This window comes from Pinus tabuliformis, chromosome 2_1 (assembly GCF_031772625.1).
Source record: "Pinus tabuliformis cultivar Carrire ecotype Pingquan chromosome 2_1, CPIR1, whole genome shotgun sequence".
Taxonomy (NCBI): Eukaryota; Viridiplantae; Streptophyta; class Pinopsida; order Pinales; family Pinaceae; genus Pinus; species Pinus tabuliformis.
Window position 1 is genome coordinate 7,105,007 of NC_142299.1, and position 18,168 is coordinate 7,123,174.

General features: G+C 42.2%; 1 protein-coding gene across 1 annotated transcript in view; it reads right to left on the reverse strand.

The window, feature by feature from the left end:
- Positions 1-965: 965 nt before the first annotated feature.
- The window catches only part of LOC149198423 (cysteine-rich receptor-like protein kinase 44), a 46,179-nt gene continuing 28,976 nt past the window's right edge, over positions 966-18,168 (reverse strand). Inside the window, exon 7 of the mRNA XM_089403698.1 lies at positions 966-1,044. Within this exon, the coding sequence (XP_089259824.1) occupies positions 966-1,044 (79 nt within the window). The remainder of the gene's footprint in view (positions 1,045-18,168) is intronic.

The window sequence follows — 18,168 nt, forward strand, 5'->3', positions numbered from 1 at the left end:
TGAAAACAACCAAGGCTCATCTAGCGGAATTCAGCGGATAAACATGGCAATCACGAGATGTAAATCAGGTATGGGTTCATTTTTACACAAGCTTGAACCATGGAGAACTTTGCTTGGATTCGGTTTCATTTTTACACAAGCTTGAAACGAAAAACTATGCTTGTTATGAGTTCGCATGCCCCCAGCATAATAACGCAAATCGAGGTACATGCCCCCCAAGCTTCATTGCATTCAACACAGTGGATGGAATGAAGGTTCACTCTCGAGATCTAGGAAAGACTCGACTTGTATTTTACGAGATCTTAATCAAAAGACTCGATTTGGAAAGGGAGTTGGTTCATTTTTTAATGAGGTTGACACAGTAAAAGAACTATCCTCATAACCCTTGTTTCATTTTTTAACGAGCTTGACACAAGATCAGGAACTATGCTCCGGACTAAGCCTAGTTTCATTTTTTACGGAGCTTGACACCGGAAAGGAACTATGCTCCAACCAGACCCAATTTCATTTTTTAAGGAGCTTGACATAGGAAAGTGAACTATGCTCCGACCAGACCTAATTTCATTTTTTAGGGAGCTTGACATAGGAAAATGAACTATGCTCCGACCAGACCCAATTTCATTTTTTATGGAGCGTGACATAGGAAAGTGAACTATGCTCTGACCGAACTTCATCATAATGAACAGGAAGTCGGGGCTTCCAAGAGTGGCGCTCCCGGTGGGAGGTCAATATCTCGGAAGTCAGGACCCAATGCCCCCAGGACACTATGCACGACGACGGCATTGTTGGATATAGGCACGGGAGAGGTGGCCACGTAGTTGATCTGGGGTGAGGTAAATCCCCTCTACGGATAGAGGCGATCCCTACTAGCCCAGCATGGGTCTAGCAACAATCAAACACGCTACTACGCAAGTTCCTAGTTGTACATTAAAGGCGAAATGAGAAGACCAACCTGGAATCCCACGCTATAGTTGAAGTAGAGTTGGTATTCCCGCTCCCTCGCTCCGGCAAGTCACAATCCCAGCAATCCTTGCAAACAGACACCTGCACATGCAAAAGAAGAGACAAATACAAGCATAATATTCACCAAAGCACAACTATATTTCAGTCAGAAAGGAAATAAATCACCATTACCATAATGAACAATGAGATTGGAACTATAACAGCAGTCGTTTATTATTAATCAATAATCAGAGGAAAGATACAACCAAGTTCTGACGCTGCATCCTTCTCAAGAGGGTCCAGCCAGCTAATCTCATAAGCATTCACCCAAGAAGTGGATCTCCCAAATCAAGTAACTCTCTTTCACACAAAGCTCTAAGACTTCATAACCTTTCTCTAGCTCTCTAGCAATCCACACTCTAGCACACCATACTATCTACTAGCAGCACACAAAACTATGAATTCCTTAATGTCAAAGTCTATTTCCACAAACTGAGAACTAGCTACTGATAGTAATGGTGGAGGAATATATAGGAGAAGGAGTCTCCATGGAGGGTGGAAGGATAAGCTCATCTCCAAGAAAGGTGGCCCATAAGACGAACAAACTTGCCATAGAAGGGAGGGTGATACCCACAAGGCCAACAACCAGGTCTGGAGGCATCTGGAAGGTTGGCTGTTGGAACAAATTCGCCCAAACAGGACCAGCGCGGATTATAAGACAACTGGCGCGCTGATGTCGCGCCCCAATGACTAGGGAAGTCACGTCAGCGCGACTCAATACTCAGAAGAGGTGCGCTGGCTCATGAATTTCGACCAGCGCGGAAAAGTGATGTGCTTCCACGCTGGCAGCGCACTGCATACACTATGATCTGCCAGTCAGCGCGGATATTTGAATAACAGACGCGCTGATGCAGTAAACTTTGGCAAAGTGGTTTTTTTTTACCAATTCAGAGAGCATGAATTTGATTTTATGACACAGTAGGGATACTGACTGGATGATAGTGACATTTTGTTGTGTAACAGATGCCCCCTAAAGCATGAAGCCCGAGAGAGTGGGAGGGGTGAAATGCTTTACAAAACTCCCGAACTGGAACACCACCAGGAAGGACCTGCACGTATATACAACTGATAGCATGATTACATGTAGTCTAGGCATGGGCGCAGCCATCCAAAAGACATATAAAGAAAGGTCTGTGGTATGGACGCAGCCACCCAGCTGAAGAGACCATGATGATAACAAGGTATGGTCGCAGCCATCCTAAAAGACTCAGGTATGGTCGCAGCCATCCATCAACGAGTCATGTAATATCAATCCACAAAAATCGCAGCCTGGCTCACAAGAGACTAGAACCAGGGTCTTGCGCTCCATCCCAATCCGAACAAAGTACAAGTCCAAGCATGTGAATACATGAGCTGAAGTCGAACATGAATGAACATCGTCTGATTACCAGTCAATGATAAAAACTATTAACAGACGCGAGAGGGGCCACCAATAATGACAATGGTCCTCAAGGTACTATAGGTACAAACCACGGCATGCGAATCAATGAGTTGGCATCGAACACGCGCGGAATCATTCGATCGGAGGCCAATGATGAAAACCAGCCATCAAACATGAAGAACCTGCCATTGAGGCATGCAGGCTCTAAGGCACCTGGAAGGGGTCTCTAAGTCACCATCCTGGATAATGAGCTGAGGTCGACAGGAGGTAACCTTGATCGAAGGTGGGCCATAATGTTTCCCACATCATCGACACGAGACAAAGGAAGATTAGTGTGATGAATCAGAAGTATGTGAGGCATCAGGGATAGATTGTAACTCTGCAGAGGTCAACTTCTCTTGAACATATCGGCGGCACGACAGTGGACTTGGCAGTATTTGACATCAAATGAGTAGAGGTCATGGTGACAAGGCAAACGAGCAGATGAGAGGTCAAATAGGATAACCCAAACCCACGGAGGCCAGTGAAAAACAAGATGAGATGGTCCCACCCAGACACGAAGCAGAGGAGTGCCATGTTCAAGAGCGACATACTGCCGACACGACTATGATTACAGTTCCATTTTCCCCACCATTTCTGGCAGGTACCCCGATTATTTTTGGATGACAAGCTTGACGGGGGTAGCATATGCTTGAAAAGCGTCATTTCGACGGTGTCCGATGTCATTAAGTTTTAACGAGTTTGACAAAGGAAGAACTCGGCGTCTTTTCTTGTTTAGAGAGTCTGAAAAGACAGCAGAAAAGAAAACTCCAGGGGGGTCCTTTTTCGTAAAGTTGTGTCTCTCGGGCCCGAAAAAGTATCAAACAATACCCGAAAGAACCGCCCGACCAAAATGATCGAGGAGTACTTTTCGTAAGTAGTGACTTCGACCCGAAAAAGTAAAAAAAGCGGTCAGAAGCACGTCGTTTTGGAGCCAATAACGAGTTCGAAACGACAAAGACCCGGCAATCTTTTTAGTTTAAACGGTCGAAAAAAGAGCTTTAAAGGCGACTGCCTCTCATTCCTTTTAACGAGTCAAGAGGGAACTCGGCAATCTTTTCATCTTTAAACGGTCGAAAAAGAGCTGAAAGCAGACCTCCATTTTTATTCTCTTTAACGAGTCAAAAAAGGGGAAAATACTCGGCAATCTTTTCATATTTTACGAGTCAGAAAAGAGCTTAAAGGAGACTCGTCCTAGAGGAACGAGTGGTATAAAGGGTAGCAACTGGTTCCGGCAAAGGTGGAACTGCTCAAAACATGTAATGGTCAAGAGGCTGGCTATCAAAACTACTCATAACTGCGGTCCCTCAGGAAAGGTAAAACAACCAAGTGAAAGCATATGATCGGCCAAAGAGATGGTGGCGATGGAATGAAAACAACCAAGGCTCATCTAGCGGAATTCAGCGGATAAACATGGCAATCACGAGATGTAAATCAGGTATGGGTTCATTTTTACACAAGCTTGAACCATGGAGAACTTTGCTTGGATTCGGTTTCATTTTTACACAAGCTTGAAACGAAAAACTATGCTTGTTATGAGTTCGCATGCCCCCAGCATAATAATGCAAATCGAGGTACATGCCCCCCAAGCTTCATTGCATTCAACACAGTGGATGGAATGAAGGTTCACTCTCGAGATCTAGGAAAGACTCGACTTGTATTTTACGAGATCTTAATCAAAAGACTCAATTTGGAAAGGGAGTTGGTTCATTTTTTAATGAGGTTGACACAGTAAAAGAACTATCCTCATAACCCTTGTTTCATTTTTTAACGAGCTTGACACAAGATCAGGAACTATGCTCGGGACTAAGCCTAGTTTCATTTTTTACGGAGCTTGACACCGGAAAGGAACTATGCTCCAACCAGACCCAATTTCATTTTTTAAGGAGTTTGACATAGGAAAGTGAACTATGCTCCGACCAGACCTAATTTCATTTTTTAGGGAGCTTGACATAGGAAAATGAACTATGCTCCGACCAGACCCAATTTCATTTTTTAGGGAGTGTGACATAGGAAAGTGAACTATGCTCCGACCGAACTTCATCATAATGAACAGGAAGTCGGGGCTTCCAAGAGTGGCGCTCCCGGTGGGAGGTCAATATCTCGGAAGTCAGGACCCAATGCCCCCAGGACACTATGCACGACAATGGCATTGCTGGATATAGGCACGGGAGAGGTGGCCACGTAGTTGATCTAGGGTGAGACAGATGCAACTGGTGGATGAAAACCAGGAGGGAAGGACAATTGTGCCGGAGGGGCTTGTGGACGAACGAACGATAATTGATCTATCGTCACTATTCTTCCATCGTGTGGAAAGCAAACCACACGGAAAAGTGAAGAAACAAGGGCTCCCATGGCATACACATAGTCACGCCCAAGGAGAAGACTAAAGTCTAAAGAACCTTGGGTAACCGAGACGTCTATATAGACAGTCTTGCCTCCCAAAGTAATAGGAAACTGTGGAAGGATCCCTAATGGTTGACTCGTTCCTCCGTCAAAAGCGGTGAGATTCGGTGCGACGGGTACAAGCGATGGGGAACCCAAAGCCTGCCAAGTAGTAACGGGCATAAGACTAACCGAGGCGCCTTCATCCAACACAGTGCCAGGCAACGCCATATGGGAGGCATAGGCGGTGACCCAAAAAGGCACATGGGATGGAAGGGGAGGGGTAGTCAAACGACTCCAATCGAAGGAAATGACCGAACTACTTGGGAGGGGAACCGTATGGTTGCCCCCCTGCTCGGAAGGAACCGAATCGCAATTCTCCGGAGAGGTTGGGATGGGAAAACCATCACCAAGCTCAGGAGAATTTGACAAGACAAGAAGAACATGGGAATTTTGCTCTTCTGAAACAGAGTGGTCGACAGGAAATGAACTCGAGTCGACACTCTTTCCGACCAATTGTTGGTCTGGAACAGGCTGGACATAGCCGGGTTCGGGAAGAGGGGCCTGGACAAGAGAAGAATGTGAATCAATCTCACTGTCGGGAGGCGGATGATCTGCAGCTGCAGAGAGACGTTGATATCCAACGGGGAATTGGGGTGAGGGAGCTGGGAGACTTTCCAAGACAACGGAGGCTTTATCCATGAGTGGACAAAGGTGAAGGGGATGATTGCCTTCACAAAGTCTACAGGGGATTCGAATCTTCCCTTTTCCCTTACCGTTCTCAATTGGTGAGATAACATCGCCATGAGCTTCAGCGGACGATGAAGGGCGGGCCGGATCACGGGACCATGCTTCTAAGACCCTGGGAATGCCAGGACAATCGCGAAGAAGATGGTCCTCCTTGCATAATCGACAAGGAAACTTAACCTTCCGCGTGGGAGCGGAAGGGGGCCCAACTTCAGGTGTATTCAAGGAGGGAACAAATGTACTTGTCGCCTCTCCCTTAGGGGACTTCTTCTTCTTGGTCTTCTTCTTCTTCTTCTTAGTCACCTGGTTACTCGAACCGAGGTCTTCACCAGGCGAAGTAGAAGATGAGGACGTAGAAGTAGGCGTCGAAGGGGAGAGGTCCACCTTAGGATCAACATGATGTTGTTCAGGTGGAGGGACTGATGGACTAACAGCCGACACGGCAGGGACCAAAGAGGTCGAAAACAACCAAACGGGCAACCCAACAGTTAACCCTGGAAGGGATAATGTTGCCATATAAGGAGCACCAACATTCCCAAGAGGAGGGAAATGACTAGGATTCCCATCAGGAGGGGAACTTGGGTTGGTGAACCCTGGAAAAGTTTCCATTGAGAAAGAAAATGAAACCTACTCAGGCTATCACACACAAAATCTAACCAGGAAGTGTTATCGTGGCCGAATAAATTTTTAAGACACTGGAATTAAACTTGACCTTTTCATGTTTCAAGAGTCGAGAAAAGGACGAAAAGATGACTCCAGTCTCCTTCGAAGTGACAAGACGCTCACAGGCACCTTTTCGTTTAAGGAGTCCGAAAAGGATCAAAAGTGACTGCTCTGGAGACTCTAGGCAAAGGGTTTACCAAGTAATCCGTAAAACTGCTTATACACCTTAGCAATCATATGAGAGCCAAGGACTTTCTGTACTGCAGTCAATCATCCCGAATGCTGTGTTCGGTGTGTTACGACTCACAAGGCGACAGACTCGGCTTCCTATGGATCAAGAATGATAACCTAGTGGAGTCTCCCCTATATACGCGATGGTACGTGGGAGCACAAGTCCGTGCTAGACCACTATCGAGTCACAAAAGGAGGAATCACCCAACCGTAGTGTGAAACAACAGTGACTAGGTTTAACGACGCCGGAACACGTCTCTAGCCTAGACCTCTAGATATTTGCGTTAAGTTCCAATGCGTTTTTAGATTTATTCAGTTTATTTTATGGTTGATCTTGAATTAAGTTTCGATTTCAGGTCCTACCGTGTGTTCTCTCACAATTACTTAGATGCAAACTACATGCCAAAGAATACCATTTCGTTCGATGAATTCTAGCTATGAGAAGGTAAAGAATTTTCAATCAAACAAAACGAACGCAAGCAATCAAGACAAACTAATGCAGCTAAAGAGCAAGGAAACGAAACTTTTCTTTTGAAAATGCAAATCAATGAAATGTTCTTTTCCTTTTCAATTATCGAAAGCAAAGCTACTAGTTTGATTTTCTTTCAATGGCGCAAAGCATCTAAAATGAATTTTGAGGAACTGGAACACCAAGCAATAAGAATAAAATCACTTAATGAAAGCACACAAAGTTCCCAAAACATCCAAAAGAGATTTCCAAATCAAAAGGAAAAACCAAGTTCCGCACGAGCTATGTGATCTAAGCTCGGGAAAACAAACAGGAATTCAAGCAAGGAGGAAGCAAAACCGCTCGGAAACACAACCAAAAGCACTTCAACAATCATTGAACAAGCGTAAAAAACAAATCTGAAGTTGGTTGGTCAAACAAGAAAACAGGATCCCTACGGAGGGCTTGACACACACACGGCCACTAGATGCCCTAGGGCTAGAGTGCGAAATCAATGGAGAAAAGCAAACACCCGGAGGATGAGAGTTACAACCAGTCAATTAGAGATTCAACACAATCCAGCAATTGTAAAAGTCATGGCCAAAATACAAACCAAGTAGCGAAAGCAAAGAGGAAGGTATTTGCAAAACCGAAAAATGAGCAAAAACGAAACCCTGTGGAACAAGACTTCGCAAACAAGTATCTCAGAGTTCAGATAATGAAAAACAAGTCATAGACCAAGTGGAAAGAAGAGGGGAAAGTCAAAGCAACAGGTTCAGGAGGCAAATTTGGACAAAAATGAATTCTACAGGATCAGCGCGGGTGGCCTTCAGCAACTCGGCGCTGACAAGAGAAGGCCTGTAGCAACTTTGCGACGTCAGCGCGGAAGCACACGAGATAAGTGCGCTGTCTCAAAAACGAGGTCAGCGCGACTGTTTGACGTATAGGCGCGACGACAGGGAAGACAAAGAAGCAGGTAAGCGACGTCAGCGCGTCTGTTTTGAATTAAACCGCGCTGAGGGTAAAAAAACGAGTAGAATCAAAGCAAAAGTTCCCAAACCAGAGGTAAAAACTCTTTAGACAATTAAGGCACTCCCCAGATGGGCCCAGGAAGTTTAAAAGCAGAGAAAACAATCCCCTAATCTTGACAAGAGAGTAACAATCAAACTCAAAAACAAGGATGAACAACAAGAGACATAGACAAGACTCCCCAGCGGAGTCGCCAAATTGTTGGAGAGGTAAATCCCCTCTACGGATAGAAGCGATCCCTACTAGCCCAGCATGGGTCTAGCAACAATCAAACACGCTACTACGCAAGTTCCTAGTTGTACATTAAAGGCGAAATGAGAAGACCAACCTGGAATCCCACGCTATAGTTGAAGTAGAGTTGGTATTCCCGCTCCCTCGCTCCGGCAGGTCACAATCCCAGCAATCCTTGCAAACGGACACCTGCACATGCAAAAGAAGAGACAAATACAAGCATAATATTCACCAAAGCACAACTATATTTCAGTCAGAAAGGAAATAAATCACCATTACCATAATGAACAATGAGATTGGAACTATAATAGCAGTCGTTTATTATTAATCAATAATCAGAGGAAAGATACAACCAAGTTTTGACGCTGCATCCTTCTCGAGAGGGTCCAGCCAGCTGATCTCATAAGCATTCACCCAAGAAGTGGATCTCCCAAATCAAGTAACTCTCTTTCACACAAAGCTCTAAGACTTCATAACCTTTCTCTAGCTCTCTAGCAATCCACACTCTAGCACACCATACTATCTACTAGCAACACACAAAACTATGAATTCCTTAATGTCAAAGTCTATTTCCACAAACTGAGAACTAGCTGCTGATAGTAATGGTGGAGGAATATATAGGAGAAGGAGTCTCCATGGAGGGTGGAAGGATAAGCTCATCTCCAAGAAAGGTGGCCCATAAGACGAACAGACTTGCCATAGAAGGGAGGGCGATACCCACAAGGCCAACAACCAGGTCTGGAGGCATCTGGAAGGTTGGCTGTTGGAACAAATTCGCCCAAACAGGATCAGCGCGGATTATAAGACAACTGGCGCGCTGATGTCGCGCCCCAATGACTAGGGAAGTCACGTCAGTGCGACTCAATACTCAGAAGAGGTGCGCTGGCTCATGAATTTCGACCAGCGCGGAAAGGTGATGTGCTTCCGCGCTGGCAGCGCACTGCATACACTATGAGCCGCCAGTCAGCGCGGATATTTGAATAACAGACGCGCTGATGCAGTAAACTTTGGCAAAGTGGTTTTTTTTTACCAATTCAGAGAGCATGAATTTGATTTTATGACACAGTAGGGATACTGACTGGATGACAGTGACATTTTGCTGTGTAACAGGTGGTCACATGGTGGCATTCCCAATGCGGTTAGTTGCAAACAATTATGGTTTATATAACTCGGTAGTTAGTAGAGTGAATACATGCTGAGTAGTAAATGTTACGGTTTGTTGGCCGTCGTTTCTGGTTACTGTATGCACTGACTGCCAGCATTTTTGTTGGTGTGTTCACATGGGAGGCAATAACCGTCGTAGTTATGGTTAACTGTTGTGGTTTTCGAAGCCAGCGGTTATGTGTGGTGTGGTCACATGTTGTGGTTGGATTTTGCAGTAACCGCCAACGGTTTACCTCAACTCCAAATGTATTCAACAACAAATATATGCAGGATACCTTTGTTGGTTAAGATCCAAAGCATGGGTGCAATGGTATGTCATGGAGTTTGTTCGGAGCAAGTCTCGTCTTTGACCCCCCTGTTACACTAAAATTTGTCACCATGACTATTTGCAGTTAGTATGGCCCCATCAACTGTCATACTATCCTCCTTGGCAAGTCTTATACCTCTGCTCCTCATGTCAAACCCAAGAAAGAGAGAAAGTCCTTAAAAAAATCATTTAACTCTGGTTACGCAGTTTCTCTTACCCTTACCTACGTGTACGCACCTCAAGTTCACAATACCTGCGTACTTGTACGCTCTGTCTGTAAAGGGGTGGGTGCGTACTCCTGTAAAGGTCAAAAGGTGCAAGTTTTACTTCAAAAAAGTTACTTGTGGTCGATTCTAGAGCATTCTAGAAGATGGTTTGACGTGTATTGAGCGCCTCCAGATGGTTCATGCATCCCAAAGAAAGAGGAACTTATCCCATCAAGAGGGGAGCTATCCCATTGAAAGAGGGACTTATCCCATTGATGGTGGACATCATTAACTTCCTCCAAAGCATTATAAATATAGGCATTGGGCTAGAGGGAGGGGAGGTTGAAAGCTGAACATTCCTAAGGGTAGATGCTGCTGAAATTAGGACTCCCTTATAGAGCTTGAGAGGATAGATTCTGTTCCTTTCTTAGCTTCATTTGGAAGTGGGTGAGCTGATCAAAGTAAAGGAGAACTCTTGCTGGACCCTGGGAGGGACCTGCACAACACCAAGGCACTGGTTGTAATGGTTTCTTTTGTTTCCAATTAATACAATTAAGTTCATTTTTCTCAACAAGTTGTTATATATAATTTGTTTCATAAAATCCTTGGTCTTTATGATGAATATGTTTTATTATATGAGTTATTCAGGTGCTATGTAATCGTTTGCTTGTTAGTGAATCCAGGCTTCAGGGAGAAGGAGCTCATCTGGATCGAAGAGGCTTGGCTGCTGCAAACAAGCATTCGACTAAAGGTAAGCCTTAAACACCTGGTTGCTTTTATTTTAATGCATTTTTAGGGAAAGATAGTGCTTGATTGTTTTGTTTGTCACTAGTAAAGCCTTGCTTTCTAGGGAGGTCGGTTTTGTCTGCAAAATTGACTCTTTCCGCATGACAAAATGGTGACTCCACTGGGGAATCCATGGATTCGATTGATTTCTCTTTTGATTGATACTTTGATTTCAGAAACGTTGATTTCTTTCTAGTTTTTGACTGATGATTGTGGGATTGGGTGAATTTAGTTAATTTTGAGTTAGTTTTTATTTTTCATAGTTTTGGGAGAGGTACGCACCCTCTGAGTTAAGCACAGTGCGTACCTGTACGCACTTTTGCTTTGTTCACAGAGCGTGACCGCACCTGTGTAAGCAGTCTGCCTGCGTACCCTGTCAAAATTTTGAGAAATTTTAAATTTTCTTATTTTTATCAGTTTAGAATTTGTTTATAGGTTTTTAGCCACTGCCCAGACCTGCATGTGACTTGTCAGAAACTTCCCTTGGTTAATTTCATTGGCATTCCTACTTTAAGCTTTTATCAATTGGGTGTTTTGAGTCTCTTTTTTGAGAAATTCTTAATTTGATTTCCTTTGGTCATTACTTGGAGGTTTGTCTCAGTCTTCTCACAATTTTGCATCTTTTTGCTTTTGTTTTTGCAAAAAAAATTCCCCTTCATTCGCTGGGGGGGGCTAAATTGTGTATGAGTGTTAATCGCATTTGAGTGTTTTTATTTTTGATCTTTGGAACTCTTGCCCAATTTTTTCGACTTGCACTTGATTGGTTCTTAGATCACATTAGAATCATCTTGTGTTTGAGAATTCTCTTGCATAGATCACATTTGCATAATTAGAATTCTCGTTTTCAGAATATGAATGAAAAATGTGCATAGATTACATTTGCATACTTTTCAAGTGAATTGTGCATAGATTACAATTGCATAGTTTACATTCTGAAAAATCAATTGTAGATTTAGATCAGCTTTCTTTGATTTGAATTTACATATTTTTATTCTTGTTTTAAACATACAAAAATAAAAATAAAAACAGTTTTGGAATTGATTTGCATTAGTTTTTCTTGATGAAATTAGTTCATTAGAGAATTTGTTATATTTTCTCTTAGTGATCAATTTTTTGCATTGCTGGAAGTGAATGGAAACTCTCTCCTTACTTTAGTTAGGATTCATCGAATTGAAAGGATTACATTATCATATTCGATTGCATTCAGTTTTGGGTCGGGTCATAACACCATTGGTTTCATATCCATTTACCCTTTTGAGTAATAACAGCCTAAATAACACAGCGCTTAATTAAAATTCATCTAGTAATTTTTACATTTTTAGGGCTCTTTCCACCAATCTAGCTTAGGCTAGTGTCTTGGAATAGGTTTTAGTTAACACTCCAAGACAGTAAAACAAACAAGTAGTCGATATTGCGGTAGGGAAGAAATCCAATTGTTGCATTTATGCTCTGGGAAAGCTCCTCTTAAAGGAGAAGCACAAGATCGTGTCCGAACTAGTGTGGGAATCAATCCTTCCTCATTGGGAACGACGCCAGATATTCACGTATTAAAAATGGTAAACCTCGGATTAACCATTTTCGAGGAGCCTGGGGTCACTTGTTGGTAAACCTTGGATTATGTCAACGAGCCTTCAAGGGGATTGAGCTTGCTACTCTGCCCTTGCGTGCGTATCGGATCGTAGACTGTTCCCCCAGGTATATTTGTTTCAGTTGGTAACCTTAGTGGCCATATTCTTTAGGATTCTTCCTAAGGTGACAGTGGTGGGAAGATCCCACTGTACCTGGAGCAGACGTCAGCTAGACTCACTTGGATTTTCTGGGGGGTTCTCTTCACTCGAGACGGTTAAGTGGAGGAACTTGTGCCAGTCTATTCATTAAGCAAGTTGCCGGGGTAACTGTTCCAACCGCTATTTCTGTATTGAATTCTGCGACGTTGGATTTCATCACCAACTAGTGTTTTCGGTACGGAAAGTTACTGTTTGTGTGTGGTTTGACTCCTAGATTTGATAGTGCGTGTTAAGTTGTTTGTTTTTACTTTTAGAGACCATAGGTGTGAATTGTGAATTTTAATTGTTAGGTTTGAATTGTGAATTGTGAATTGTTAATTTTAGTTTTAAATTTGTTAATAAAATTCACTGAAGTTGAATATAATGGCAAATGTTCCAGAATTTACCAACCAAGGAACTCCTCTTAACGAGAATCCTAGTACTTTTCCTTACATTGGAAATGTTGGTCCTCCTTATATGGCTACTTTGTCATTACCTGGATTTACAATAGGATTACCGATATGGTTATTTTCAACTTCGTTGGCCCAAAATACTCCAATTGTTCCACCTCAACCGAATGCTTCACCTCAACGGAGTTCACCATCTCAACATCACCAACCTTCTGTTGACCCTTTACCTTCTTCGCCTAATTTTTCTTCCTCCATTTCTTCCTCTTCGCTTGGTGAAAGCCTCGATGCTAGTAACCAGGTGGCTATGAAGAAGAAGAAAGGGAAGAAGAAGAAGAAGAAGAAGAAGCAAGATAAGAAAGAAGTCAACCAACCAACTATGGCTGTAAGTGTTAGTTGTGTTGAAGAAACCTCCAACATGCATCGTAAACCCAAATACCCTTGTAGGCTTTGTAAGGGTGACCACTTCCTTATCAATTGTCCTGATATTCCAAAGGTCTTGGAAGTATGGTCAGAAAAATCTCATCAACTTTCCATTGATCCATCAACCAGTGATAGTCAGGTTCCTGGGAAAAAGGGTAAAGTTAGGTTTCCTTGTAAGTTATGCAAAGGGAGTCATCAAACTCACATTTTCCCTCACATGGATGAAGCCTCAACATTGTTGGAAAACCTTACTGTTCCACAGCAAGAATTTCCAATTGGTTACCGTAAACTTTCTCCCAACCTACCGTCAACTGACGGAGTGATTGATCTAATTTCAAGTACAGTCGATCACACTCTTCCATTGGAGAGTGAAACTCATGTCACTCAGGTTGATGATCCATTAGTTGATCAAGTGGTCGATTCAATTTCACATTCGGTCGAACTTCATACTGCTCCAGTTCTTTTTGTTACATCAGATTCCTCTACGTCGGGGGGCATTTCACCTGTTTCTACAGAACCCCCTCCAAGTACTGAGGTCTTTTCCTTTGATTGGAATAGACTGATAGAACCTCGTCTTCCCTCCTCCATCCCTTTCCAAATCATTGTCAAGGCTGATGGTAGGGACATGCACCGCACACAGGTAGATGAAGGTGCTTCTGTTAGTATTTTATCCTCAACTGCTTGGAAAGCTTTGGGTTCCCCTCAGCTTGCACCTATTACACAGAATCTGAAAGCTTTTAACAGAACCATTAGTGAACCTTTAGGGATCCTTCCTAAGTTTTCTATTACCTTGGAAGGTAAAATTGTCTATATTGATCTTATGGTAGTTCGAGGTCCCTTGGATTTCAATTTACTCCTTGGGCGAGACTATGTTTATGCAATGAAAGCTGTCGTATCGACACTCTTTCGCGTGATGTCTTTCCCTCACAATGGAAATATTGTGACTGTAGACCAGCTTTCGTTCCCTAGTCTTGTTTCAACTACCAATAATATGACAGCCCTAAATGTTCCTAATTCTCAAGTGGTATCTACCCCACCACGGGTTAATTATGTGGCAACTGATCCCATGTTTTCAGTTACTGATGAAAGTGAGCCTCTCACTATTTGCTCATCTTCCTTTGATTTAGATCTGGTAATTTACATGGAAAACTCTATGGGATTACTTGAACACGATGTTCTTATCCCTTTTGAGTGCCTTGACATGTGTTCCTTCCAAAGAACTATTCTTCCTTCTGATGAAGACCTCTTGGAAGCCATGATCAAGGTGTGTCAATTGACATGTATTTCTTCCAGTTGGAAGCCATGATCAGTGAGTCGTGAGGATAGTTTTGTTCCTGTGTCAACCTCGTTAAAAAATGAATCAGGTGCGAGGATAGTTTTTTCCTGTATCAACCTCATTAAAAAATGAAACAGCCTGCCATGAGGACAGTTCTTTTCCTGTGTCAACCTCGTTAAAAAATGAATCAAGGATTTTGGAGCATAGTTCCTTGTCTTGTGTCAAGCTCGTTAAAAAATGAAACAAAGAGTCATGAGCATAGTTCCTTATCTTGTGTCAATCTCATTAAAAAATGAAACAAGGAGTCTTGAGCATAGTTCCTTGTCTTGTGTCAAGCTCATTAAAAAATGAAACAAGGGTAGGTTAAGTAGGTAGATTGTAGAGAGTAGTTATGAGCATAGTTCCTTGTCTTGTGTCAAGCTCGTTAAAAAATGAATCAAGGATTTTAGAGCATAGTTCCTTGTCTTGTGTCAAGCTCGTTAAAAAATGAAACAAGGTTTTTTAGAGTAGAGTTTTTTGTTAGGTAGATTGTAGAGAGTAGTTATGAGCATAGTTCCTTATCTTGTGTCAAGCTCGTTTAAAAAATGAAACAAGGGTTTTGAGGATAGTTCTTTTCCTGTGTCAACCTCACTAAAAAATGAAACAACTCCCATAAGTCTTTCCAAGATCTTGAAAGTAAAGCTTCATTCCATCCACCTCATTGAATGCAATGAAGCTTGGGGGGCATGTACCTCGTTTTGCGTCATTATGCTGGGGGCATGTGAACTTATAACAAGCATAGTTTTTCGTTTCAAGCTTGTGTAAACATGAAACCGGATCTGAGCATAGTTCTTTTCCTGTGTCAAGCTCATTAAAAAATGAAACAAATCCTCCTCTAATTGGGCCGAGAGTTTGACTAGACCTCATAAATGTTAAGTTGTATATTTAGGTTAGTTATTTCAGTTTTTTGCATAATTTTCTTACAGTTTTAGGTCGAGTCTTTCAAATGATCTCGTACATGAACCTTCATTCCATCCAGCTTGTACTTAGTTGAATGAAATGAAGCTGGGGGGCATGCGCTCTAGCAGTTACACTTAGGGGGCATCAAGCACAATTTTCTCTCTGTTTCAAGCTTGTGTAAAAATGAAACTACTCTGAAGCATAGTTTTTCTCTGTTTCAAGATTTTGTAAAAATGAAACCTATCTCGAGTCAATTTCAGTTATTTTCAAGACTCATTAAACTCATGAAAATCCCGAGATTATTTTGTTATCTTTCATTCTCGTAAAACAAATGAAAATGCCGAGTTCTTTCCGTCTTCTCCTGCTCGTAAATTAAATTGAAAGTCAGCCATATGAGTACATTTTTATCATTTTTTCGAACTCATTAAAACTTACGAAAAAATGAAAACCATGAGTACATTTTTATCATTTTTTCGAACTCGTTAAAACTTACGAAAAGTGAAACCTTAGAGTCATCTTTAAGCCCTTTTCTGACTCCTAAAACATGAAAATATTGCCGAGCGTTTCTTTTACACTCGTTAAAATGGAATTAAAAGACGGTCCTCTTATAGCCCTTTTCCGACTGTAAAAACATGAAAAGATTGCCAGATTTTTGTCGTTTCAAATTCGATATTGGAAATAAAACGACGTGTCCTTGATCGCTTTTTAATTTTCAGGTCAAAGACACTAATCATGAAAGTACTCCTTGGTCGTAAAAGATCAAGCGGTTCTCTCAAGTATTATTTTATACTTTTTCGGGCTTGGGAGACACAAACTTACGAAAAATTTCAACCTTGGAGTCTTCTTAAGTTTTTCAGACTCTCTAAAATTGAAAAACGCCGAGTTTCTCCTATACTAGACTTGTTAAAATTTCACAGTAAAGGACCTGTTCAATTACAAACAGGAACGGACCACTCCTTCTTAGGGTTCGAATCTAAACTAAGTTGGACTCATCCGAAGGATGAGCTTATAATCAAGCAAATGTTATCCTCCTCAAGCTTGTAAAAAATAAAGAGGTACTTGCCAGAAATGGTGGGGGAAAAGAGAGAAAAGTGAGCCTATTTGTTATCCTTTGTCTCAGAGAAACCTTATCACCGCTCTTGAACACGACACTTTTCATTCACCTAGGTTGGGAAATCCTTTGCCTCACAGTTGATCAAACCACATTGAAAGTCTTCAGCCAGGTATTAACTTTGGGTCAATTGTCGCCGAGCCATCTGTCGTGTCGTTATGTGTTCAAGAGGTCACTGCAAATAAACCATTCATCTGCAAAATACCAGTCATCCATCTTGACCATCCCTGAGTCAGTCCTTACAGCTACATTTCTTCAACTTGAACTATGATTTCATGTTGTGGGCTTGCCTGCAACGGGTCGCTTTCTATCGACATCAATACATTATCTAGAAAGATGACCTAGAAATCGTCAGTACCTTGAAATCTGCATGCATCAATGGCAGGTTTCTCGCCTTTGACGACAGTTTACATCATTGACTTTCGATCGAAGGATTCCGTGACATGTTCGACATCAACACATTCATTCACATCTCATGGATTGTACTGGGTACTTTGAGAACCATTGACATCACTGGTGGTCTCTCTCACACTTGTTAACAGTTTACATCATTGACTAGTAATCAAGTGGTTTCTACCATGTTCGACATCAACTCATTTATTCACATGGATAGGATCGTACTATTTCGGAAGTAGAAATGAAGACCCTGGATCTGGTTTCTGCCATCCAGGCTGCGAGGAGTTTTGTATTCATTATATAGTAGACTAATTATAAACAGATGGTTGCGTCCATACTGTGTCTACATGAGTCTATGATTATGATGTACTGCGAAATCATTCCTGTATCAGAGCAGTAGTCAGTTCGTTAGTTAAAGTTTTTGATCTGAGTATGGGAATGCCTACCTCAGCGATGATATGATCTCATATATGTATTTTGTGTTGAATATTTGCAGGTTCCGACTGGGCTCTCCACAAGATAATCCTTGAAATGATAAAGTACTTCACCCTTCCTAGATGATATGAAACCCTAATCTACTATAGGCTTCGCACTTTAGGGGGCAATCTGTTACACTAAAATTTGTCACCATGACTATTTGCAGTTAGTATGGCTCCATCAACTGTCATACTATCCTCCTTGGCAAGTCTTATACCTCTACTCCTCATGTCAAACCCCAAGAAAGAGAGAAAGTCCTTAAAAAGTCATTTAACTCTGGTTACGCAGTTTCTCTTACCCTTACCTGCGTGTACGCACCTCAAGTTCACAATACCTGCGTACTTGTACGCTCTGTCTGTAAAGGGGTGGGTGCGTACTCCTGTAAAGGTCAAAAGGCGCAAGTTTTACTTCAAAAAAGTTACTTGTGGTCGATCCTAGAGCATTCTAGAAGATGGTTTGACGTGTATTGAGCGCCTCCAGATGGTTCATGTATCCCAAAGAAAGAGGAACTTATCCCATCAAGAGGGGAGCTATCCCATTGAAAGAGGGACTTATCCCATTGATGGTGGACCTGATTAACTTCCTCCAAAGCATTATAAATACAGGAATTGGGCCAGAGGGAGGGGAGGTTGAAAGCTGAACATTCCTAAGGGTAGATGCTGCTGAAATAAGGACTCCCTTATAGAGCTTGAGAGGATAGATTCCATTCCTTTCTTAGCTTCATTTGGAAGTGGGTGAGCTTATCAAAGTAAAG